Source organism: Esox lucius, chromosome 11 (assembly GCF_011004845.1).
Source record: "Esox lucius isolate fEsoLuc1 chromosome 11, fEsoLuc1.pri, whole genome shotgun sequence".
Classification (NCBI taxonomy): Eukaryota; Metazoa; Chordata; class Actinopteri; order Esociformes; family Esocidae; genus Esox; species Esox lucius.
This window is the reverse complement of record NC_047579.1, coordinates 27,089,522-27,115,340: the sequence shown is the minus strand read 5'-3', so window position 1 is coordinate 27,115,340 and position 25,819 is coordinate 27,089,522. Positions and strand designations below refer to the sequence as shown.

Below are 25,819 nucleotides of genomic sequence, written 5' to 3'. Positions count from 1 at the left end.
ATTTAGTGAAATGATTAGCATCTTAAATATTTATCACTTGTGCTGAATACCTTCGCTAGTTGTAAATTTTCAGTGTTACGCAATGGACTTAATGATTCTAATGATGGCTCCACAAAGCTGTGTGGCATTACTTGAGACCCACAAATAGTACAGCACAGTAGAGTATAATACAGTAGACTACAGAAAACAACAGTATAGAAGTGTACAGCAAAGTACAGTATAGGACTAATGAGTAGAGTTTAGTACAGTACAGTGGAGTTAAGTATAGTACAGCAGCATTTAGTACCATAGCGTACAGTACATTAGAGTTTAGTATAGTACAGCATAGAAGAGTTTAGTATAGTTGAGTACAGTAGAGTTTAGTACCATAGAATACAGTTTAGAACAGTACAGTACAATAGAGTTTAGGACAATATAGTACAATAAAGTAGCTGACCAATGCAGTAGAAAGTAATTAGTAGAAAGAGTGAACATCCTTGTTTTCCTCTACACACATCATCAAAAAAACATAATCGACATACACACCTAAACAAAATAACACAACTCTTTTCACTGTTCACACAAAACGTCCCGGCAGCTGAATGTGGTGGAGATCTGAGATCACGCTCCCTCATCAAAGTCACAGAGCCTACTAGTCTTGTCTGCCAGAATACTCCAGGAAGCCTTCATTCTCCCACTTGCCTCGTCTCCTCTGTCAGGCATTTGCCAGAAACAGCACCGGTGACACATCCGGTTATCCCCACACTGCACACAGAGCCAAACCATTCAGCTGATGTAGCTATTGGTGCTGAACACTTTGTTGATTTGTTGTAGCTGTTGATGTTGTTAGTGTAGACCTCTTTGGGTCAGGTGCCAGAAATCTCATTGGGCTACACTTGAAGACCCACACAGCTGGGGGAGCACTTCATGTGCTATGTAGGCCATTGTACAGTACTGTATTAAAAATAGGTCTGAACTCACATTTAGAGTGATGCGCTTTAGAAATGAGAGCGTATGCCTTGTTATTTCATTGGGAATGAGGAGGAAAGTAATGCAGAGCATTTCAATCTAAATCTGTTCCTATTATACATGTTTTCTGTAAAGCAGAACCATATGCCGATATGTGCAGGTGTTATGTAACATAATTGATGTTGTAGGCCAACTAGAAAGTGAATCCCTCATGTACTGTATGTGCGAAGTGATGTGAAGTTGGGTATTCAGTCCTAAGAAGAAATAAGTAATCATCAACTGAGAACGGTTCAATTACATCACATCCTATAAAAGAGATCTCATAACAACATGAATGGCTGCCAACAGCTTCTGAGTGTGAAAGCGAACTGTTAGGAGTATGATAAAGGCCTCTATGCCATACTTTCAACATGAGCAATGACTTCCTTACCACAAATGCATGCCTGTATGCTATTGTTTTCAGTACAGCACAGAGCTTAATGAATGATCTGGTATACTCATACTACCTCGTCTAAATCATACGTCAGATATAAACCTCAATAAAACACATATTCACATAGATACTTGTTACAAGCCTCAGGCATTATACATATGTTGGTCTTCCTTACTCATCTCCTCTCTCCCTCTTTCTGTCTTCCTTGCTTTCTCTCATTCACTGCAATGATATGATGGAAATCTTTCCCCTTTTGAATCTTAAATCCTTTCCCCCCTCTCTCACAGAACCTCACTACTTCTCCCATCTCTCTCCGCTCTCAGGAGTGTCTGGTAAAAGATCACTCCCACCACCAGAGAAGGAGAAGAGAAGCGAAGCGTTTCCCCAGGCAATAGAAGTACTTGTCGTTTTGAGTGGAGTGGGAACTGGCAGATGGGGAACACACTGGTGTTTTGAGCGCAGGCTTAAGGTCTAGCTTGGGAAATTTGGTGACGATTTCTTGAGGCTTAAGTCTTGAGAGGCATTCTCTGTGAATGAGACCCCCCGTCTCTTCATCACACCATGCTGGTAAAGGCAGTATCAGCTCCACAGGCCAACAAATGAGCGCTGTAAACCAACTAGTATCAGATAACTTACTAGAGTATACCATGTAGAGGAATTCCAACTGCAGATGAACAGACAATGAATCGTACACTTCATATAATCCTGCACACAGAGTTAACTATATCCAGGTTAGATAACAGCATCTTCTGGATTCTGGGGCATTTAAGGGCTCAGTATGTGTCATCACTGAAACTATTGTAACTGTGAGGCAGTTATTGTTCCGAAATTTCCCAGAACAGCCACATCAAGGTGTACTTTTTTTAATGAAAACTGAGAAGAAGATAGAAAAATAAATGATTTTGAATACTAGTTTTAGGTTACTCCCATCCAAGCACTGAAGATTGTATGTAGCACAAGGTATTGCACAAAGTGAAATTAATCACTGTTTAGATCTTTCCTAGTCATCTATGTTGATAAGTGTGTGTGTGTGTGTGTGTGTGTGTGTGTGTGTTTGTTTGTTTGTGTGTAAATGTTTACATGTTCATATGTTTAAAACTGCTTAGAGCATGCAGGCAAAACCTTTTTGTATTGATTTACACAATGCTATTGCATCACAAAAGAAAGATTTAAATCAAAGTCTCATAGAATTTCAATAATTTGTTGCATAATTCCAAACCTCAGCAACACTTACACAATTTAAAAGATACCTTTGCTCAGCTTAGACAACAAAGTCTTTGCAGCGGCATTATTTTGGTCTCTCTATATGAAGGATGATATTAACCAGGTTTCAATAATAAGCAAGACTATATTCAGTGCAATAGCTCATTTGAATTCACATACACATACTTTGCGCTACCTCTAATGTTTAATTGAGATACTTTCATTTTAAGCCTCATGCTGAAGTGTCAAGCAGATCCCTGACAAGTCTGGTCCTTGATGATCAAATATGTAAGTATGCGTGAGAACGCGTGAGAACGCGTGCACGTAGCATGAGTGTGGTCCAAAAATCCCTGAATTCTGAATGTCTAAAGATGTAGCTCCTAATGCCTGTCTCTATCTCTCTAAACGAAACACACTCTCTCCCTGGCACATCCCCTCCCCCCTCTCTCCCAGACCGCCTAAGGCAGAATGATTAATTTGTGGCTATTGATTTCTCTTCCTGAGCTGAAAGTATGTGAGAGAGAGAGTGAGATGGAGTGAGAGAGGGGAGAGTGAGAGCAAGTGTTAGAGTGTGTGAGAGAGTGAGAGAAAAGCATCCATGTGAGTGTGTATAAGAGAGCGAGGGAGAGAAGGAGGTGTGTGTTTGAGATAAAAAGAGAGGGAGAGAAAGCGAGAGAGGGAGAGAGAGGGAGAGAGAGAGGGAGGAATACATCCAGTATTCAGTGTAGTGCTTCTCTGCAGTTCTTTTTTTTCTGATCCTTAATGTAGGAAAAAAAAAAAGCCAATGGTTGCAGTCTGGATGCGTCAAACCACCTCCTCTCTGCCTCTCTCTCTCCCACTCTCTCTCTCCCACTCTCTCTCTCCCACTCTCTCTCTCGCTCATTTCCCCTCTCTCTGGCGATTGGCAATTCACTGAGTGTCCACATGTCATCTTCTGGCCTGCTGCAGCGGAGGGGAAAGCGAGGGACGGGAAGAGGGGAGGGACGGGAAGAGGGGAGGGAGGGGAAGAGGGGGAGGGAGGGGAAGAGGGGGAGGGAGGGGAAGAGGGGGGAGGTGAAAGGGGGAGGGAGGGGAAAGGGGGGCAAGATGGCTGGGTGGGTGGAGGAGAGTATTCATCCATTTCCCTGTTTTATTACATCTATGTAAATGTCGCTGGATCTGTGTTTGCACTCAGCATCTCTCTGTGTTTGAGTCCCCAAAACATATTGAAGAGAAGCAGCTTCTTAGACATAGTTAAAAACTGTATTGACCTCTGTCTCTTTCTTTCTTGCTGTTTCTCGCCCTTTCACAGATCCCCTAAAAGTCTCTATGAATCTTTTACATCGCAATTATCAATAGAGATTCAGTGGTCCTGTTGGTACCGGTGTTCCTCTTTTTGTCCTGACAGTGTTGCAGTGAACCTATGACATGGCCTTCTCATCCAAATGAGGGACACATACGTCTTACGACCTGCCCAGGCTGTATTCTTTGCTATGACAAAATTCCCCTCAAAATGCAAAGGAAAGAAAAACTGATAGGAGAGATTATACTGTATGCGCTTGTTAGCCTGTAGCTGTCCAGATAGTGGAGCAGTGCAGCACTGACATCCAACAAAATGTACTGTATTTTGAACAAAGATGGCTACAATGAAGCCGGACTTATAGCATGATGGGCTCAACTTCTGACTCCAGCTCTAGCGTCTCTAGCGTCTCTCCACATTACATTTTAACCGAGATCAAACAGTAGTACCAACATTGACCAACAGACATAGGGAAAGATGGCTAGCCCATTACTGGGCGAAACCAAGCCAAGCTATCGTCAAATCATGTTTTGACAAGGTGAAGCACTGAACACCCATGTATACCGTATATGTCCAAGCTCTGTTACTGTCATACATTTCCTTTGCAAATGTGAATTGAATGGTAAATCGCCAAGTTTTTTAAATATTCAAATGTAATTGTTGTCAAGATAACTCCTGTTTGAATAAATAGGCACTAAACTACTGGTTAGGGACTGTTGAAGACTCAATATACACTACCGGGGTCACTCATTTTTCCTTTGTCTCCTGGTTTCCTTGTTTTCCATGAAAACATGAAATGAGTTTGAATAGGAAATATACCAGAATAAATAGGAAATACAGTCATTGACAAGCTAAAAAATTTAAATATTTAATAGAAAAACAATTGTGTCCCAAACTTTGCAGCAGTTAGAGCTTTTGAAGGCCTTTGGCATTCTAGCTGTCAATTTGTTGATCTGTTGAGATATTACCCCATTCTTCCTGAAGTAAATCCCACAAGGTGGACTGGATTCTTACACACCATATGGTCAAGCTTCTCCCACAAAAGCTCAACAGGGTTGAGATCCGGTGACTGTGCTGTTCATTCAATTATAGACAGAATACCATCCAGACTGCTTCTTCCCTAAATAGTTCTTGCATAGTTTTCCTGTTTTAAGAGAATATTGGTTCCAAGCATGCACTGTCCACAGGGTATGACATGGCACCACAAAATGGTGTGATAGTCATCCTTCTTCAAGATCCCTTTTACCCTGTACAACTCTTCCACTTTACCACCACCAAAGCACCCCACAGACCTTCACATTGTCTTTACCATGCTTGACTGATGGCGTCAAGCACTCCTGCAGCATATTTTCATTTGGTCTGCGTCTCATGAATGTTTTTTGTGATCCGAACACCTCAAACTTAGATTTGTCTGCCCATAACACGTCTGTGTTCTTTTGCCCGTCTTAATCTTTTCATTTCATTGCCAGTTTTGGATGTATCTTTTTCTTTGCAACTCTGCCTAGAAGGCCAGCAAAACCCCAGAAACAGACACCTGTGAGGCGTCTGTTTCTCAAACTAGACACTTAAATAAATGTTGTCCTCTTGCTCAGTTGTGCACCGGGGCCTCCCACACCTCTTTCTATTCTATAGACAGTTCTGTGAAGGGTGTAGTACACAGCTTTGGACGATATCTTTCATTTGGACAAGATCTTCAGTTTCTTGGCAATTACTCGCATGGAATAGCCTTAATTTTCAGAACAAGAATAGGTTGATGAGTTTCAGAAGAAAGTTCTTTGTTTTTGGCTATTTTGTGCCTGTAATCAAACCCACAATTGCTAATGCTCCAGATACTCAACTACTCTAAAGAAGACCAGTTTTATTGCTTCTTTAATCAGCATAACAGTTTCAGCTGTTCTAACATAATTGCAAAAGGGGTTTCTAATGATCAATTAGCCTTTTAAAATTATAAACCTGGATCAGCAAACAAGGTACCATTGGAAGACAGGACTGATGGTTGCTGATAATGGGCCTTGGTACTCCTAAGCAGAGGTGTGAAAAGTACAAAGTAAAAGTACTCAACTGGGTTCGGCTGTGTTCACCACTTTTGGGAAGTTCCTAAAGAAGGGTTAAATGACCATGTAAACAGAGTTCATAACTCATCAGTGTCCTTAATTGATAATTTACACTCTTCCTTTTTATTTAATTGATCACTAGTTAGTTTTGAACTCCCTTTATCTGGTTATTTAGATCTTAATTAGATACTTCCCAAAAGTGGTGAACATAGCCGAACCCAGTTGAGTACTTTTACTTTGTACTTTTTACACCTCTGCTCCTAAGTAGATATTCCATGAAAAATCTGCCCTTTCTGTCTACAATAGTCATTTCCAACATTTACAATGTCTGTATTTCTGATTGATTTCCTTTTATCTTAATGGACAAAAATGTGTCTTTCTTTCAAAAACAGACATTTCTATGTGACCCCAAACCTTTGAACGGTAGTGTACATATTTGGATGGGCCTATGAAATATTTTGGTTGCCTATATAAAAATTAGAGTCTTCTCCTAAGCAGGAGGAATTTGATTTCTAAACTGTTTTCCTGCAATAATTATTGAAACATTTCAAATTACCCAGTGAATTTTGTTAACTGACAGATTTACAGCGCCTTGCCAACAGTACTAAGCAATCCCATGAGTTAGGGCTTCAAACAATTCACATCCAGACTATGTAAATAAAGCTATTGGTCATGTGAGTAAAAAATAGAGGCCAAGTCATCTCTGATGTTATTGCCTGAATACTTCCAAATGGAGCATTGTGTCATTCTGTTATAGGTCTAATACAGTAACTTAGGTAAATGCATTTAATACATTAGAACCTCCAACCCCCTTCAGTGGTTATGTTTCTATAAGGGAATAAACAGATATTCTGTGAGTGATAGATGCCTGCATCTCACTCTCAGCATCAGCCACTCGTTGGACTCAAGTCTACCATGTTACAAAACCATCAACCAGGGCTGGCCCCAGGGGAAATACTCAAAATGTTATCATTACATTTGTAGGGGGATAGGAAAAACAATGAGAAAACTGGTAGACTTTTATGAGAATGCTGTTCTAATAAACATTTCTCTTTTCATGAATAGAATGTACAGGTTCCTGGCAAATAGGTTCAGAAACAAAACAGTCCAAAACAGACACAGAAACAAGCTTAAAGCAAGCCTTGCTTAAAAACGCTGAAATCAGAGGTTAGAGACTTTCAATATGATTGACTTTATGTCTAAAATCAAATGTTAGATATTGAAATGGGTTGCTGTAAATGTTTTGAATCTTGATCTTAATTGGAATGATGGTAATTTATGTTTTACGTTGTGATTTTATGTACTGTAACTTCTGTGTGCTGTTATTCTTGGCCAGGTCCCTCTTGAAAAAGAGATTGGTGATCACAATGTTTCTAACCTGGTTAAATAAAGGTTAAATAAAAACATTAAGAAAATATCAGAGCTCCCAGTTTTTTTGAACATGCCATTTATAGCTCATTACCGTCAAGGGTATCAATCTTTTTGGACCTGGCGGTGCATCTATAAGTGTACATCTACGTGAACTATAGCTTTTTCTTCAACGTGACAGTGGCTGGCACTTGACATAATTGGCATAAACCTGGTAGGTAGTCTGTCTCTCTGCGGTTATCAACACTCCATGGTCCTATCATGCTGGTGTCGCCTAAGGCTGTTGAGATGCTCTCTCAAATGGATGTTTATTAATAAAACCAATGAGAGCTAAGGTAGCACTGCACTAGACCTGGTGCAGACAAACTCCCTCTTGAGAGACATGACAATGCTTACCTCTGCTAGGACTGCCATAAGATGGGCTCCTCCATAGAGAGTTAGTCAGTCAGCTGATCCACACAGCAGTGACAGAGAGCTCCATAGCTGTGTTGCATTCTGACCCTTTGTTTGCCAGCTGCTGTGCCATCTACCAGGTGGTGTGAGATGTAAAAAAACACATAAATCTTCACAAGTTGTGTTGCTGTCTTCAAAAAGACCGTGGCATTATGGGATCTTAGCGTCATTGTGCTACAATCTGTTAGTTTTTGATTAGTGACATGTACGTCTGGGGTACACTGCCGACAGGCTGGTTTCAGTAGTCTGTTTTAATCCTCCCATGTCTGTGCCAGGTATATTTGTCAGTAAGAGTAGGGCCATACACTGGCTCTGATAGTGAGAAATTCCTTCTTTAGCCTAGTTGTGAATGTGTGTGTGTTGTGGCACAGGAGCAGTCCCTGTGCGAGCTGTTGTGATCATGAGAGACTCCCTGTCCTGGAAAGCGATCTGAGAGAGCAAAGGGAAGCCACACTGCTCCCCATTAAAAATTCATACAGTTCCTAACTGCACTCAGAAACACACTGCCAGTAAGCAGGCACACACGCGCACACATCTTTACATTTACATTTTAGTCATTTAGCTGGCGCCCTTATCCAGAGCAACTTACGGTAGTGACTGCATACATCCCTGACCTAGTCCCTGGTGGGAATCGACCCACAACTTCTGGCATTGCAAGCACCATGCTTTACCGACTGTGCTACATGGGCCTACATGGGCCATAATCACACATACAGTGGGGAGAACAAGTATTTGATACACTGCCGATTTTGCAGGTTTTCCCACTTACAAAGCATGTAGAGGTTGTCATTTTTATTATAGGTACACTTCAACAGTGAGAGACGGAATCTCAAACAAAAATCTAGAAGATCACATTGTATGATTTTTAAATAATTAATTTGCATTTTATTGCATGACATAAGTATTTGATCACCTACCAACCAGTAAGAATTACAGCTCTCACACACCTGTTAGTTTTCTTTAAGAAGCCCTCCTGTTCTCCACTCATTACCTGTATCAACTGCACCTGTTTGAACTCGTTACCAGTATAAAAGACACCTGTCCACACATTCAATCAAACAGACTCCAACCTCTCCACAATGGCCAAGACCAGAGAGCCGTGTAAGGACATCAGGGATAAAATTGTAGACCTGCACAAGGCTGGGATGGGCTGCAGGACAGTAGGCAAGCAGCTTGGTGAGAAGGCAACAACTGTTGGCGCAATTATCAGAAAATGAAGTTCAAGATGATGGTCAATCTTCCTCTGTCTGGGGCTCCATGCAAGATCTCACCTTGTGGGGCATCAATGATCATGAGGAAGGTGAGGGATCAGCCCAGAACTACATGGCAGGACCTGGTCAATGACTTGAAAAGAGCTGGGACAACAGTCTCAAAGAAAACCATTAGTAACACACTGTCTTCATGGATTAAAATCCTGCAGCGCATGCAAGGTCCCCCTGCTCAAGCAAGCGCATGTCCAGGCCCATCTGAAGTTTGCCAATGACCATCTGGATGATCAAGAGGAGGAATGGGAGAAGGTCATGTGGTCTGATGAGACAAAAATAGAGCTTTTTGTTCTAAAATCCACTCGCTGTGTTTGGAGGAAGAAGAAGGATGAGTATAACCCAAAGAACACCATCCCAACCGTGAAGCATGAAGGTGGAAACATCATTCTTTGGGGTTGCTTTTCTGCAAAGGGGTCAGGACGACTGCACCATTTTGAGGGGAGGATGGATGGGGCCATGTATTGCGAGATCTTGGCTAACAACCTCCTTCCCTCAGTAAGAGTATTGAAGATGGGTCGTGGCTGGGTCTTCCAGCATGACAACGACCCGAAACACACAGCCAGGGCAACTAAGGAGTGGCTCCGTAAGAAGCATTTCCAGACCTGAACCCAATAGAAAATCTTTGGAGGGAGCTGAAAATCTGTATTGCCCAGCAACAGCCCCGAAAGCTGAAGGATCTGGAGAAGGTCTGTATGGAGGAGTGGGCCAAAATCCCTGCTGCAGTGTGTGCAAACCTGGTCAAGAACTACAGGAAACATGATCTCTGTAATTGCAAACAAAGGTTTCTGTACCAAATATTAAGTTCTGCTTTTCTGATGTATCAAATACTTATGTCATGCAATAAAATGCAGATTAATTACTTAAAAATCATACAATGTGATTTTCTGAATTTTTGTTTTAGATTCCGTCACTCACAGTTGAAGAGTACCTATGATAAAAATGACAGACTTCTACATGCTTTGTAAGTGGGAAAACTTGCAAAATCGGCAGTGTATATATACTTGTTCTCCCCACTGTACATACAAAAGTAGTGGAGAAAAGAAGAGGACAGAACTGCAATGGACAGAAAATGTAGCAGCAACATCTTCCTTTGTGACGTAACAGGGCCGTATACCCCGTTACATTAATATGTAGAGATGATATTAACAAGACCTTATTCCATGCTTCTTTTATAAAGAGAGATTATTTTAACAGGGGCTTATCCCTCGCTACATCGATATTCACCGATCAGCCATAACATTATGACCACCTGACTAATATTGTGGGGGTCCTCCTTTTGCCGCAAAAACAGACTTGACCTGTCAAGGCATGGACTCCACTGGACCTGTGAAGGTGTGTTGTGGTATCTGGCACCAAGACGTTAGCAGCAGATCCTTTAAATCCTGTAAGGTGCAAGGTGAGGCCTCCATGGATCGGTCCTGTTTGTCCAGCACATCCCACAGATGCTTGATTGGATTGAGATCTGGAGAATTTTGTCAAGCCAACACTTGGAACTCGTTGTTGTGTTCCCCATGCCGGAACCATTTTTGCTTTGTGGCAGGGCACATTATCCTGCTGAAAGAAGCCAATGGACCACTTTTGATAGGGACTGACCGGGAACACCCCACAAGGGCTGCAGTTTGGAAGATGTTCTGACCCAGTTGTCTAGCCATCAGAATTTGGCCCTTGTCAATGTCGCTCAGATCCTTACACTTGCCCATTTTTCCTGCTTATAACACATCAAATTTGAGGATAACAAGATTATCAGTGTTCTTCACTTCACCTGTCAGTGGTCATAATGTTATGGCTGATCGATGTATAGACATGATATTAGCAAGGCCTTGTTCTCTGCAACATCAATATATAGAGATAATTTTAACAAGGACTTTCCCCCCGCTACATTAATATAGAGAGTTTATTTTAACATGGCCATATCCCCTGCCACAATAATATATAGAGATAATTTTAACAGGGACTTTCCCCCCGCTACATTAATATAGAGAGTTTATTTTAACAGGGCCATATCCCCTGCCACAATAATATATAGAGATAATTTTAACAGGGCCTTATCTCCCACTACCTTAATTTAGAGAGATTATTCTTCAAAGGGCCTTATCCCCCGCTACATTAATATATAGAGATAATTTTAACAGGGCCTTTCCCCCCACTACATAAATATATAGAGATAATTTTAACAGGGCCTTATCTCCCGCTACATCGACATATAGAGATAATTTTAAAAGGGCTTTATACCCTGCTACATTAATATATAGAGATAATTTTACCAGGGCCTTTCCCCCCACTACATTAATATAGTGAGATTCTTCTTATATATATATACTGTATCTCACAAAAGTGAGTACAACCCTCACATTTTTGCAAATATTTGATTATATCTTTTCATGTGACAACACTGAAGCAATGACACTTTGCTACAATGCAAAGTAGTGAGTGTACAGCTTGTATAACAGTGTAAATTTGCTCATTCAATTCAACACACAGCCATTAATGTCTAAACCGCTGGCAACAAAAGAGCATACACCCCTAAGTGAAAATGTCCATATTGGGCCCAAAGTTTCAATATTTTGTGTGGCCACCATTATTTTCCAGCACTGCCTTAATCCTCTTGGTCATGGAGTTCACCAGAGCTTTACAGGTTGCCACTGGAGTCCTCTTCCACTACTCCATGACGACATCACGGAGCTGGTGGATGTTAGAGACCTTGTGCTCCTCCACCTTCCGTTTGAGGATGCCCCACAGATGCTCAATAGGGTTTAGATCTAGAGACATGCTTTGCCAGTCCATCAGCTTTACCCTCAGCTACTTTAGCAAGGCAGTGGTCGTCTTGGAGGTGTGTTTGGGGTCGTTATCATGTTGGAATACTGCCCTGTGGCCCAGTCTCCGATGGAAGGGGATCTGCTTCAGTATGTCACAGTACATGTTGGCATTCATGGTTCTCTCAATTAACTGTAGCTCCCCAGTGCTGGCGGCACTCATGCAGCCCCAGACCATGACACTCCCACCACCATGCTTGACTGTAGGCAAGACACACTTGTCTTTGTACTCCTCACCTGGTTGCCGCCACACGCTTGACACCCTCTGAACCAAATAGGTTTATCTTGGTCTCATCAGACCACAGGACATGGTTCCAGTATTCCATGTCCTTAGTCTTCTTGTCTTCAGCAAACTGTTTGCGGGCCTTCTTGTGCATCATCTTTAGAAGAAGCTTCCTTCTGGGAGGACAACCATGCAGACCAATTTGAGGCAGTGTGCGGCATATGGTCTGAGCACTGACAGGCTGACCCCCCACCCCTTCAACCTCTGCAGCAATTCTGGCAGCACTCATACGTCTATTTCCCAAAGACAACCTCTGGATATGATGCTGAGCAGAATGATATTAACAGGGACATATCCCCTGCTATGTTAATATATAGAAATGATATTAACAGGGACATATCCCCTGCTATGTTAATATATAGAAATGATATTAACATGAATGATCTCCCGTGTTGGAACATACTCTTCTGGGACCATGAACAATCACCAAAATCAGGACACAAACAGGGACTGACTTGGGAGGATGTGCGCTAAGAAACCACCTTAAATGTATCATACATTTCTTATTCCCTGAACTTTTGCACAACATAAGTTTTATCTGTATGAACAAGACTGGTGGCCAGATTTGTGTCAGAGATATTGATGTGATGCAACTAAAGAAATCCCACACCGTCCCCTCAAAAATTCTACAACAATAGTTTTGTTTAGATAAATAAGACTTGCTGTCAGATTTGCTTTCAATATAAATTATTTAGGGTGTAAACGGGTCAAAAATCTCAATCGCCTTCTGAGGCAATGGTGAGACACTTTCCCCCCAGATACTTCCTGGCTTTAATAAGGTCTAAAGACAATGTCTCCCTCATTGTGTATTGGAGTGGAATGAGCAGTGACATAAAAAGTTGGGTTCTGAAGACATTCTTCTTCATGTATAAACAGAACGAGTAGAAACATTCCGTTCCTGCAATATTTACACATTTTGAAAATGTTCTTTAAATGAATTTGTTGACACAATCATTGGTGTAGTCTAAATAGGTTATCCCATTCAAATATGCACTCCTACTAATCCCCTGCTACATCAATATCTAGAGATGATATTTACAGGGGCCTTAGACCTCGCAACGGAAATATATAGAGATAATATTAACGGGGCTTTCTCTCCTGCTACATCAATATATAGAGAGGATATTACCAGGGCCTTAGACCTCGCTACATAAATATATAGAGATAATATTAACGGGACTTTCTCTCCTGCTACATCAATATATAGAGAGGATATTACCAGGGCCTTAGACCTCGCTACATAAATATATAGAGATAATATTAATGGGGCTTTCTCTCCTGCTACATCAATATATAGAGAGGATATTACCAGGGCCTTAGACCTCGCTACATAAATATATAGAGATAATATTAACGGGACTTTCTCTCCTGCTACATCAATATATAGAGAGGATATTACCAGGGCCTTAGACCTCGCTACATAAATATATAGAGATAATATTAATGCGGCTTTCTCTCCTGCTACATCAATATATATAGAGATGATATTAACTGGGCCTTAGACCTTGCTACATAAATTTATGCTGATGATAACAGTTGTGCCTTCATTTTAAAACAAATTCCTTGATTCCCCTTGATTTACAGATTACCATAGCATTGTCTTTTTATCTTCTGAAAAATCTGCTGTGTTGTCAAAATTTTTCGCTAAGGTTGTGGCTGAGTCAGAGCACATACATTATCCCTCCAAAGACATGAATACATTATATCTCTAAAGACATTAATACATTATCACTTCAAAGACATGAATACATTATCCCTCCAAAGACATGAATAATTGAATGTCCGCCATACCTGGACACCAGGTTTACATCATTTCCTGTAGAGAACGTATTACATCATCAGCCTTCGGATGAATCCCATGAGCCACTCCATCACTGCTAAAGCTATTATTCACAGGTAAGATAAAAGGTGACAGATTCATGCTGAATCAACACAGTGTAATTTGTTGCGTCTGTGTAGGTAAAATTTATGTCAAAATGTGTGACTTTATTAATGTTTTTCACAGAAGATTTATTTGCAATAAAGAATATATACATAAATACGGCAATTCTTCATGTTATCAAATGTTCACCAATCAACCTTTGACCCTGTCAACATCATTACCCCAGCCCAGTGACATCAGCAACTTCTGGTGGGGGGGGGGGTGTTTAGGGGCTTGCAGCAGTTTCCAATGGTCTCATTTGACAGATAGTCTCATTACAAGTGTTTGTTTTCCCAACAGCACCATTTGCTGTGACAGTGGGGTCTGCCAGCTCTGCCGACTGCAGTAAATACTCACTCTGGAGTGTAGTAAACATGGCCATCTGAGCGGCGCCACGCACACACATGAGCATGCACGAATGCACACACATATGCATGCATGCACAGACAGTGAGCACTTTGGTCTCTGGAGACTGACAGAAAGCCAGGGCACCATTTGGCCCCTGCAGGCTCCCATACAAACATGGCCACACAGATCCCATACAAGCAGGTAAGCCATTAGGCCACTGAAGACTGCATGCCTTCCATCAATGTGCCAAGACAAATCTTTTTCGTTTGCAACCTCATCTTATGCCTCAGAGTAATCGTATAACATTGCACAGGGTTCTGCTGAGGCTCTCTCTGTCCGGGGTCAAATGACTATGGAAAGAAAAGAGCGAGGCACAGGTGAGTATAACAAAACCAATACTTTATCCCTTGTATGATTGTCAGTCAGGACTTTAGCGGAGCAGAGCAGGAAATCCAACAGCCACTCTCATATTTCACACTGAAGTCCCCATGCATTTTAATTTCTCTTTTAAGTAGTCACATGTATAACAAATCCCTGTGTGTGTTTAGTTTTTTTATGTAACTTCTATATTATTTATATGCTGTTCCTTTCAGCCCTCGAAATGTTCAGTCTGATTGTATCTGCTTTAAGAAAACTAATTTGAAGATATTTATATACCCAGATCTGACTGGCTGATGGCATGGTCTATAGCCCACCACCGTACCCAGATAAACGGTCATGGGTGTGCCATCATCAATTCAGCTTTGTGACATCATTCAGCTGGACATCCCAGCTCCACCATGGAAATCTGCGCAGCAAGTATATCCTCATGTCATCCTCGCTTGATGTGACGTGGTTTCCAGCATGGTTCTTGCGCCCCTTCTCTGCCACTGCCGAGGCCGACCTGGCCACCCCCGTTCCCGCCCCTCTCTGCCCAGGTCAGTGTTCAGCTCTGGCTCTGCCATGGTCTGGGCTCCCTTCCTCAGCCTTCTGGACCTGGCAGGGAGCGGAGCTGTCAGCACCTTTCCCACTAGGTGCTAAGAGGGCTCTGCATAGGTGGGAACATCTCAGTCCCCGCGCCCCAGCAATGCTGTGAGCCAGCTGGGCTGGGGCCGACTTGTAACCTCGTGAAGGACTGGGGCCTCGGGCCATACTCGATCCAGGTGCAGCCGCAGGCTGGGCTAAGGACCCAAGCCCATCCAGGTGTTGAGGTGGGGACAGAGGAACCCCCCCACCCCCAAACGCTCCCGCTGGGATGATGCAGGGTGTTCAGGCTCTGTGCCGACACAAAGTAAATACATTGTAATATATTGCCAATGAACTGCACCGTGGACACCACCAATGAATTAGAAGGCAGATTGCTGTAGTTTCTCCACACTATCGCAGAAACAAGGAGTGGATCACATCTCTTCAAAATGAATGGATTGTATCTGTAGTTAATTATTATTTACTATGGGGCCTCTGAGACAGACAGCAATGTGGAACTGAGGTAATAACGCTGTGTTGTGAGTTAAGAGCAGCTTAAAGTTTGCACTTTCATTGCAATTACACCTTTTCCATGTTGACTGTAACCATGTAATAGCTGCTATGATATACAGTATATCAGTGTCATCCAATCGTCTGTGGTGTCAGTGCATCACTAGTTTGTGTGCTGAAAAAGCTCCATACTGTAGTTGGTACACCAGCATCTATTCCTAAACAGAGTTCAGTGTCTCATGCTGCCTCCAGCCCTCCCACTCCCCAATATCCAATCAGAAGGGTCACACAGACTGGCCAGTTTGACTGGCCCATGGTATGACGGGCCGAGCTGCCCAACTCATGTGTGCTATTGACCTGGTCGTGTAGGTTAACACAACCAACGGCAGCTACAAATAATGTTTAAATAAAGCCTAGGGCCACACACACAGATGACGAGGAAGTTTATTATTGTATATTATTATGTTTTGAGTTCAACACAGAATTGTTGAAATCCTCAAGAGAGTGAAGGCAGCAGTGATTCAATATCCGTTGTCATTGGGGCTGGCAATATTGTGGAGTGTATTTAAAGGCTGTGTATGTATTTGCAGAAATGAAATGCATCCAGTTTGTTTTGATGTCCTGAAATGTTTCTTAGAAAAGAGTCAGTTTTGTACTGAACGACCAGTTAAAAATGCTGTCAGCATGGCCGCTTCCATACATAGGTCAGTCACTGGCACACCTCACCACACCCAGCAAACGGGAGTAAGTACACCTGAGATGAGGCACTGGAACATTTTGGTGGGGTGCCAGATTCGGGAAGAACATAACGGTGTGCATTCAGTTCAGGTAGTTGTTGGGTTGAGGTTGGGGGAAAAACGTCCTTTTAATACAACACATCACTCACGGTTTGTAGCTACACCTCTCCACACACACCCATCAGGAATGTTTTCTGGAAATAATGTTTAGTGTAAGTGATTCCAAAACATCTGAACCCCTTTAAGCAAACTAAACACACCTCTGGTGGAGCTAATGCAAGTTTTAAATGTACATCAACCACACAACATCCAGGCCAATGGTGAAATCTGGTCTGGTACACAATGAAAGGAGAAGTGAAAAGTGTTTATATGCTGGACTGTAGCATTTTCAACATCCTATGTAATTGCAATCTATGATTTAAATAACATTTACAATTCTGTACAGGTGCTTTTAAAGGTATAAATATATCATTTTAAAGGTTTTACTATTTATATAGAAACATTTTAAATAATGGTAAACAGATTTCATTCTGTTAATTTAAATCATGTATTTCATTTAGCAGCAACACTTCCAACTATTGACTTTTTTGCAAATTCCACCAAAACAAAACTTATACCTCATATAATCTATAGTTCCATATTATGGTGCCAAGCCAGGAGGGGCCCTCTCTGGCTGGTGTGTGTGTGTGTCAAGGAACAGCATGCCTCCAATTTTGAGCTGCCTAGAAAAACAAGTGCAAATCAAATAGAAAAGGTTAACCTACACTGCATGTTATAATGACTGAATATATAGTTTCAGTGACAGACCTACAGATGAAAAAATGCAGCACTGCCGCATCTACACTCTAGACCATACATGTCTGTATTAGACCTGTCTTTTTACTTGGTCTAGTAAGAGGAAAAGACAACAGACAATACAACTGGAGCCATGGAATTACAGCACATGCTCATCTTCACACTGCGAGAACGACAGACGGACTAAGACGACAGACACTGTACTGGAGTGATGAAGGTGATTGAGTCTCTCACAGACTCACCTAGTATTGCCTGTACTGTAATAATAAGGCCTTAATGGGCAATAGAGCTACAGACCAATTGAAACAGCCCCGACCAGGAGTGTCGGTCTACAGTCCCAGCTGGGCGGAGCACACAACAGCCCAGCCCTCCCAACTGGCTGACAGGACAGAGCGATTCATATCGCTCATACGTTGCCGGGCCTCGGGAGAGGTGACAGTGCAAGGCAATGCGAATCAGTCACTTTTGCCCAGCTGAGAGGGACATGACTGGGACAGATGTGATCCTGCAACCCCCTGAGCATGGGTTGCAAGTTGACTGAAATGCCACGGGCAGGAGCGGACATGAACCCCTGTGGCTCCAGATCTCAGCGTGCGGTGAAGAACGGAGCGCTCCGGAGGACCACAGCCGTACCACTCCTTCTCCAGGTCAACCGTACCAAGTTTGCCTGGGCTTGTCGATTGCGATAACGCAGCATGTAATCCCACCCATGCAGATGAGGGCATAACAGCCTAATGCCACTTTAGGGTCGGGTCATTAGCCTGGGTGGGCCACCCGGGGTAATCCTACTGGACGATGAGACTAATCCTACTGACCTGGCCCACAATCTCTGGAGCAATCTCTCTCTCTCACTCTCCCTCACTCACACACACACACACACACACACACACACACACACACACACACACACACACACACACACACACACCAAGGGCATAGGCTCAAACTCACACAGCCATAAAAACATATGCATGAAAATTACACCAGTACAAGTTTACTCCACATTATGTGATCCCAAATACATGCAGTCATGTACCCACTGATTGCAATGTTCACATACTCATGCATAAAAACACAAGGTTTCCCACATGCATTGTCTTCAACACGATTCCAGAGCTGACAAACCATGAATGGGCACCAAGTCGGTGGTGTTCATTGTGTTTAGTGGGGAAAGCAGGCCCTCATTTTTCATTCATATGGCATCACAAAGTGTCCGACTAATGGAGGCGCCAAACAAAGCACATGTCAGTGTTAATTTTGGCACAAAAAGACAAAAACAGTGAGACATATGTTTTAGTCACAATTTAGTCAAATCAAAAGTATTGCCTCATTAACCTATAGTAAACATATCACAGACTTCCATGTACACAAGCATACAAACCTGTAGTCTTGTTCTACCAAACAAATGTTTCTGCATAAACATTATTGGATGATTCTATTCTCAAATTGGTGGAACAACACATTAATCTGCAGCAGATAAAAGGCAAGAATTAATGCAAACACAATCACTGATTTGTGTTAAGTGACATTTTAAAACACAAACAAGTAACTCTAAAACACGAACATTTATTTGTCCAATGAAATCAGCAGTAATCTGTCCAACTGCAACAGCGTTGACTGGTAATCAGAAGGGGAAAAAATTATACCTGATACCTGATACTGATACCTGTCAAAATAGTTTATAGCTGCTATACACAATGTCAAATAAAGGTGATGGAACATATCAGAATGTTTGGTTTACAATGTTGATATAGCCTTATATTATTAACATTTTAAGCGCAGCGTTAAGCACAGTATGGATACACGGGGAATTTGCTAAATGTAGCTAATTAGCCCGTACGAAATGCGTAGCATATACTGTACACGCGTTATCGTTCGAGTAGTTTAATTGGCATAGAAGGAAATATCAGTTGGAAAATGTAAGAACAAAGGGTACAGAAGATTCTAAAACGTTTGATAGTTGACAAGTTAGGCTATACCCACTTCTCCAGGCAACACACCACTAATTTTACCCATGAGTAGTATGTATATTGGGTTGATGCACTTTCAGATTTGTTTTGATGTTTTCGTCAATTTGTGGTTGCAAACGCTGTGTTCGCCAGTGGAAACGTTGCATTCCGTCTTGTTTGAGTCTACAGTACGTGATATTTAAAGTGCCTCCAAATGTCTGACCTTTTTTCTACCAGTAATTTGTACCGGGGGAATAGCCTTAATGAACCCAGTCAATCCGTTTCCGCCAAATTAGAGAAGAATCTTAGGCGATTCTGGAATGACCTGGGCATGACATTTCTTTTCCACCAATAATTGCTTTGCAACATTGGAACGAGAAAGGCAAACCATTCTGCTAATGCCCATGCATGCCTTTGATTGGACAAAACAAAATAAAAACACTTAAAAGTACTCTTTCCAAAATCCTCCTATCTAATTATGCCAGTTATATAGAAGACTTTCCTGACAAAGATAATTTAGTCACGTCTTGTTTTTGTCTACCAAAATGAAAAATATTTTTCATTTAGTTACTGTTTTTTCTGGATCTTTTTAGTCATCATCTCATCGACTGCATTTTGAAAAATAGTTATTTAACACCTATTTTCGTCACTATTTGTTGACGAAATGAACCCTGGCACATGTACATCCATTAGGCTATTGATAGTCCTACATGGTCTGGGAAATAGCTGAAGAACACTGAGGCAGAACATGGAATTATGGGTCTTGGTGTTGAACACAATCCATACAATAGGTATGGCCTCTTTTGCACCTACTGCCTCCTGCCTCCTCCATCTCTTCTCTTACAGCCTAGGCAGAAGCTGAGGGGGGCGCTGTAATGAAGATGAATGGGCCGGGTTAGCGTGGAGCACAGCATACTACACCTAGCTGTGAGGAAAGGTGAGAGGCTGCCCCGATGGGCAGGCAGACATCCAGACCAGACAGGGTGGAGCAGCCTGCCCTCCCCTACTTCCTCCATGGCCTGAGCAATCACTGTTCAACACACACACGTACACACACTCCACATGCCCCAAGACTGGCCTCCTCTTCTGTATGGTAGTAACACACAGACTAGTCCGTAGGCTTCCCAAACAGTGATCGGTTAAACTGAAAGAGCCCTATGTGGGGTTCAAATGTTGTCTTCAATATGTATTTCTCAATTGTAGGAAACAGCGTTCATGTGAATGAGCAAACCATGGTTTCTCAAGAGAGCATATAATTCACTTTGTTGGGTGCTAAACTTTTATCTCCCCTTCACCTCCTTAATATCATAACTTTCACAAGGGACTTTGTCCAAATTGTGTGCCCATTGTTAACAAATCTTGTGGTGGGTTCTTTACTGTTCAATCAATCCAATTAATTTATAAATCCCTTTTTACATCAGCAGTGGTCACAAAGTGCTTTTACAAAACGCCCAGCCTGAAACCCCACGGAGCAAGCAACAACAGTGTTGAAGCACAGTGGCTATGAAAAACTTCCTAAAAGTGTCTGAAATTTAGGAAGAAACCTAAAGAGGAACGAGGCTCAGAGGGGTGACCAGTCCTCTTCTGGCTGGGCCTGTTAACATAAATGTTATGTTTTCACTCATATCAGGAACATTTAATTAAATAAAACACCAAGGGAATTAGTATTCATAGATATGAACCAACTCCAAGGGCAAGTAAAACATTTGACAAAATGATCCCATGCTTTGGCGATAGCATATGCTTTTGCATTTTCAGTATGACTTATAACACAGCATCTAGTGTAGACAAGTGTAAATCTACCAAATCAATAGCAGACATATTTTACGGAACCATCAAACAGCTCCCCTCTCATTTGAGTGCTGGAAAAGTACCTGAATGTTCACAAGAAGTGAGAGATCTGAGAGGAGTGTCTCTACTTATACACAAACAAAAATAAAAATGAAATGGTTACCTTCTCTTTGAGTAAGCAGTTGTATGACAGGGATTCTCATCTCCAGGAGCTGATTGAACAAACACAACCCCACGCCCACCAGGGCCCACTAAATGAACGGGCCAGAACCGGGCTAAAAGCAAACTCTGTCTTCAGTGTCACTTGTGATATATACAGGATGCATTATCAATTGTAATCCGGTAGCTACCTGTGCATGGCACACTGTTTAGGACGAACAGTTCATCCACAGTACAACATCAGCCAGTAAACTGTAGCTACAGCTACTGTATATTTAAAATCCATATTAAGTCTACATGCTGTGAGGCTACAGTACACCTACAAGCAGAGGTATTCAATCTTCTCACCCAGGAACCCTTTAGGTGTCTCACAATTTTGTTGTAGCCCTGAACAGGTACGACTGATTCACCAATGAAAGGCATGATGATTGGCTGACAAGTCTAATCAGGTGTGCTATCTCTGGAATAGGTCAAATACATGGAAAGGATGGTGGTCCCTGAGAAAGGGGTGGAATACAGGAGCCTCTACATGCGTTAGCTGCAGTACCCATCCAGTACACATGGGATGGCAAGAGTTTTTTGTTGCAGAGCTGATCATCTATTTTCACTAAAACTGTTTCTGGCTCCGCAGTATACTTCCTGTTTCAGTATCCTACATTTAGATATACATTGTGCTAATTGGCCATAAATAAATGTACCCATTAGCAGTTTTTTAAAGTCCAATTTCCACAGCAGGAAGTTGTTTGAATTTGGATTCATTTTCATTTGGCCACGACGTGTAAATGCGGTGGTACCATTCCCACAGTCCCACCTTATCAAGGCCAGGGACTGTGCATGAATTGCAAATTACAAATCAGACTTGATTTCCTGCCATTTTGATCACTTATTCAAATGAGGACGTCTTTTATCTTGCAACAATAGAGAAGCTGTACAATAATAGCTTTGTAATTTCCATTAACCTTGGCCCAAGGATAGGAGATGTTGATAAGATCTGGATGGACTCTGATGGACTCTGAACATGACCCAGGCCAGTCATATCATCACTCCCCTGATTTTGTCCACCTTCACAGAAAAGGGGTACATTTTCAACAAAGGTTTAGAAGTTAGCTTCAAATAAAAGTATTTGATGTCTCCACATCTGTAGTTAACTTGTGACAGGTCACCTTAATTGGCCCGTGTATGTTCTGCCGAGCACAGAGAACAGATGCAGAGAGCCCCTGGAAGGCATAGCAGCAGGGTGTCAGACAGACCTTGAAAAAACCTTATGCCAATGCCAAAGTTGAACTCACAGATGTGGCCAAAGTCAGCCATCCTACCTCGGTCAAAATCCCTGGTTAATGGTGAGGAAGGAATGTACATAGGACAGTGTTCTTTCGTTGTCTAGTACACACTCAGACTGAAGCCTCATCATTGTCATTTCCCTTTTCTGTATTATTTTTGCCTATTTTGGATGTGTACAAAATCCATACCAAAATCATAGACCTTAACTTTTTTGAAAACTGTAAATCATCAGATTTTTACAGTTGACTTCATTTTCCATGGATGTTTTCCCTACATTTTACAGAAACAACTTCCAGGTCCTGAGTTCACTTCAAGCTGCTATAGCATATGTCTGACCTTGGACCGGCTGGTAACTGCTTATCACAAGACAGGAAGGTTTGGGGAGAAAGGAGGCCTATATGTGAATGTCTCTGCTAAGAAGATGAGCAGATTTGTAACACTCTGTGACCTCACAAGGTTACACCACTGGGCTAAATGTCAGCTACCAAAGCCTCTGCCAGAGCATGACAGGGAAACAAGACGACTCTCTGTGTGTCAAGACGTGGGAGGTGGTCTTGATCCTGCTCTTGAAAGGTGACTGTGTTTGACATGTTGGAAAATACTGTGCGCAGCCAGGTCAAGGGGTACATTACAAGCACTGTTAAGGCACCCCATCATACTGGTGTAGAAATAGACCTTTTACAGAAATGAAGAACTTATTTTTCCATGAGAAAAGGTTTAAAGGATGGTTTTGTTTTGAACATGGGGTGACAAACTGGTCTCTTGGCATATCATTCAGAAACATTTTCTGAACAGTAGCCTAGAAGTGTATTCAAGAGGTGGGACATGACAGGGAGTTACCTTGTCGAACACAAGCTTAACCTTTTACCACATAGTAGATGGCAGTAAAAAAGTAAATAATGTTGAAAACATCAATTTGTTGAATAAGTCATGCTGTAGCCTGCAAGTAGGCAGGTGCAAGTATAGTGAAATGTCATCACTATGGGATACCAGTATGGGAAAAAATAAACATGTATAAGGCTCACATACCTTCTAAGCAACACGTCCTCCATAAGCCCGAATGGGTCATTACTTCTTCGTTCTTCTTGCTGGTCTCGTTATCGCTGACCGACTTGGACTTGCACGTGCCGCGCGAGTATAGCCAGTAGTCCGTGCCAACCGCGATGGTCATGAGACTAAAGGCGGCAAATGCGCCCACCGTGGTCAATAGCATCTGAACTCCGCGGTCAAACAGACCCATATTTCCGCATTCCATGAAAGGGGGACCCCCTTTCCTCTTGATATATAGGAAATAAATATTTGAAAATTTACGGGACCAAACCAAACTAAAAAAATGGGATATATTTGAGCGAAAGGAGGGGGAAGGAGGTGGATGCGGTAGGAACCTTATGGTTGCGTTTGGGTGAGGACTGACTAAGAGAAATTGGGGTTCCTTTTAAGGTCGTTTCTGGAGGAGGACGCGATGTCGCTTTCCTCCAGATAGATTAATAAATGTTACCCCCAAATATAAGAATAATGATGAAGGTAGCCTAATTGCAAATACGGATTATAGTTTGAGCTGCTTACACTATACCAACTGGCTTACACTGGAGTTAAAGCATTTATCTACCAATAATATTTATACTATACAATCACAATAAGTGAGATACCGAAAGGATTTTATTTAAATGGAGAAAGGAACAGTTTAAATCAAAATCCAGTATCCTGTTTGGATTTTAGACTTTCTTTTGCCTTCTATTGTACATAGAATGTACCATTTAACATGAAGATTACTAGCAACCTGTTTCTTGATGTGTAATGTTAGATGAGCACTATTCTATGGATATCAGTAAATTACTATGAGCTCAAATTGACGGAGCGAGTAGGTTGGGGGTGGTGTTAAGAGTAATGGTAGGCTTACAACAATTCTGCCTGTCAAGTCAATAGCCTATCTCTGTTAGATGGAAACTGAATTACAGTTATTGTAGACATATACTGAATTTCTAGGTATTATTATGTTTGAATAACCCTACGCAAGGGCTATTCTAGTCAAGAGGGAAAAGCAGGGAGAGGAACGGGGACGGGAAATGAAGGACAGGGAAAATCTATCATAATAAGTCAAACGTGTAAATAAAGGTCCAGTAAAAACTAATGAAAAACAATCGTTGAGGTCTAGGCCTATTTAATAGAATAAAGTAAAATGCTATTGTAATTTAGTAAATAAACCAACAATGGAATGAAGAAATCAAGCCAAATTAATAAATTAATGAATTGGCAAAGAAACAGATGAATCAAGTAGAAAACAAACAACCGCTAGATTTTCTTTTTCTTAAAATTCTGATCCCCAGTTTCCATATGTAGCCCTTAGCGCTTTGAAGGTTTCCGCCGAAAATGGGGATCTGCTGTTGGAAGAGGTGCCGTCGACGATCCAGAGAGAGCGGTGTGCATCCAACAAGGCAAGCCGACCATTACTCGACATACAGGCAGGGAGAGGAATAAGAGGAGGTGGGGATGCCGCCGGAACTGATCCCTTCTAGAACCACAGTTGATGCTACTTGGGTATCCAAATTCACGGTTTTATCACACCCAGAACCGGAACATGAACCGTCCCACTTGCAAAGCCCCTGCGCCATGTAAATGGAAAATATTCTAATAGAAAACTCAATGGCTAATAAAAGCAAAAACTGTTTAGATTCTTGTTTCTTCCTTTGTATGTTTTTCTGAGGGTGGATAGGAGTGTGTAGCTGGTTGAGAAAAATATTACACAACCCGAGGATAAGACGGACGGCACGCCACGCCACGCCAACCCAAAAGCACAGATCCACAGAGCGGTTGACTGGGGCGCAGATTGGAGTCCGTATATCTGGATGTCAGCGCTGTGCAATTAATTTCGGTTTCTTTCTCCCGAACGATGGTTTATGCCAGTGTTTAGATGCCGATTGTAATACTATAGATTATGATGAGTATAATTTCTTCCCTCACTGGCTGATGCTGTGCTCAGGTTTTAGTAGCCTACAGTGCTCGTACACCGAATGTTCGTTGCTGAAAAGATATTACATATTTTAATTCAATTTCTGAAGTGAAGGGAGGGGTGAAGAGATGGTGTGGGGGTGGTTTTTGTGTGTGAGCGCGGTTCTGTGCGTGTAGCCAGTGTATGTGTGTGAACAGAGGGGGTGGGTTTTAGTTAGAACTGGCTGAAGGATTAGAGAGACATTAATTTTATATATTTATGCATTAGCATGATAACCACTGGCGTGTTTATAGACACAATATGTTTTTATGGTAGTCTATTTGTGGCGCCCCTA

General features: G+C 41.9%; 1 protein-coding gene across 1 annotated transcript in view; it reads right to left on the bottom strand.

Annotated features, from left to right (window-relative positions):
• The window catches only part of cacng2a (calcium channel, voltage-dependent, gamma subunit 2a), a 76,641-nt gene extending 51,083 nt beyond the window's left edge, over positions 1-25,558 (bottom strand). Inside the window, exon 1 of the mRNA XM_013135879.3 lies at positions 23,565-25,558. Within this exon, the coding sequence (XP_012991333.2) occupies positions 23,565-23,790 (226 nt within the window). The 5' untranslated portion in view covers positions 23,791-25,558. The remainder of the gene's footprint in view (positions 1-23,564) is intronic.
• Between the last annotated feature and the right edge of the window lie 261 nt (positions 25,559-25,819).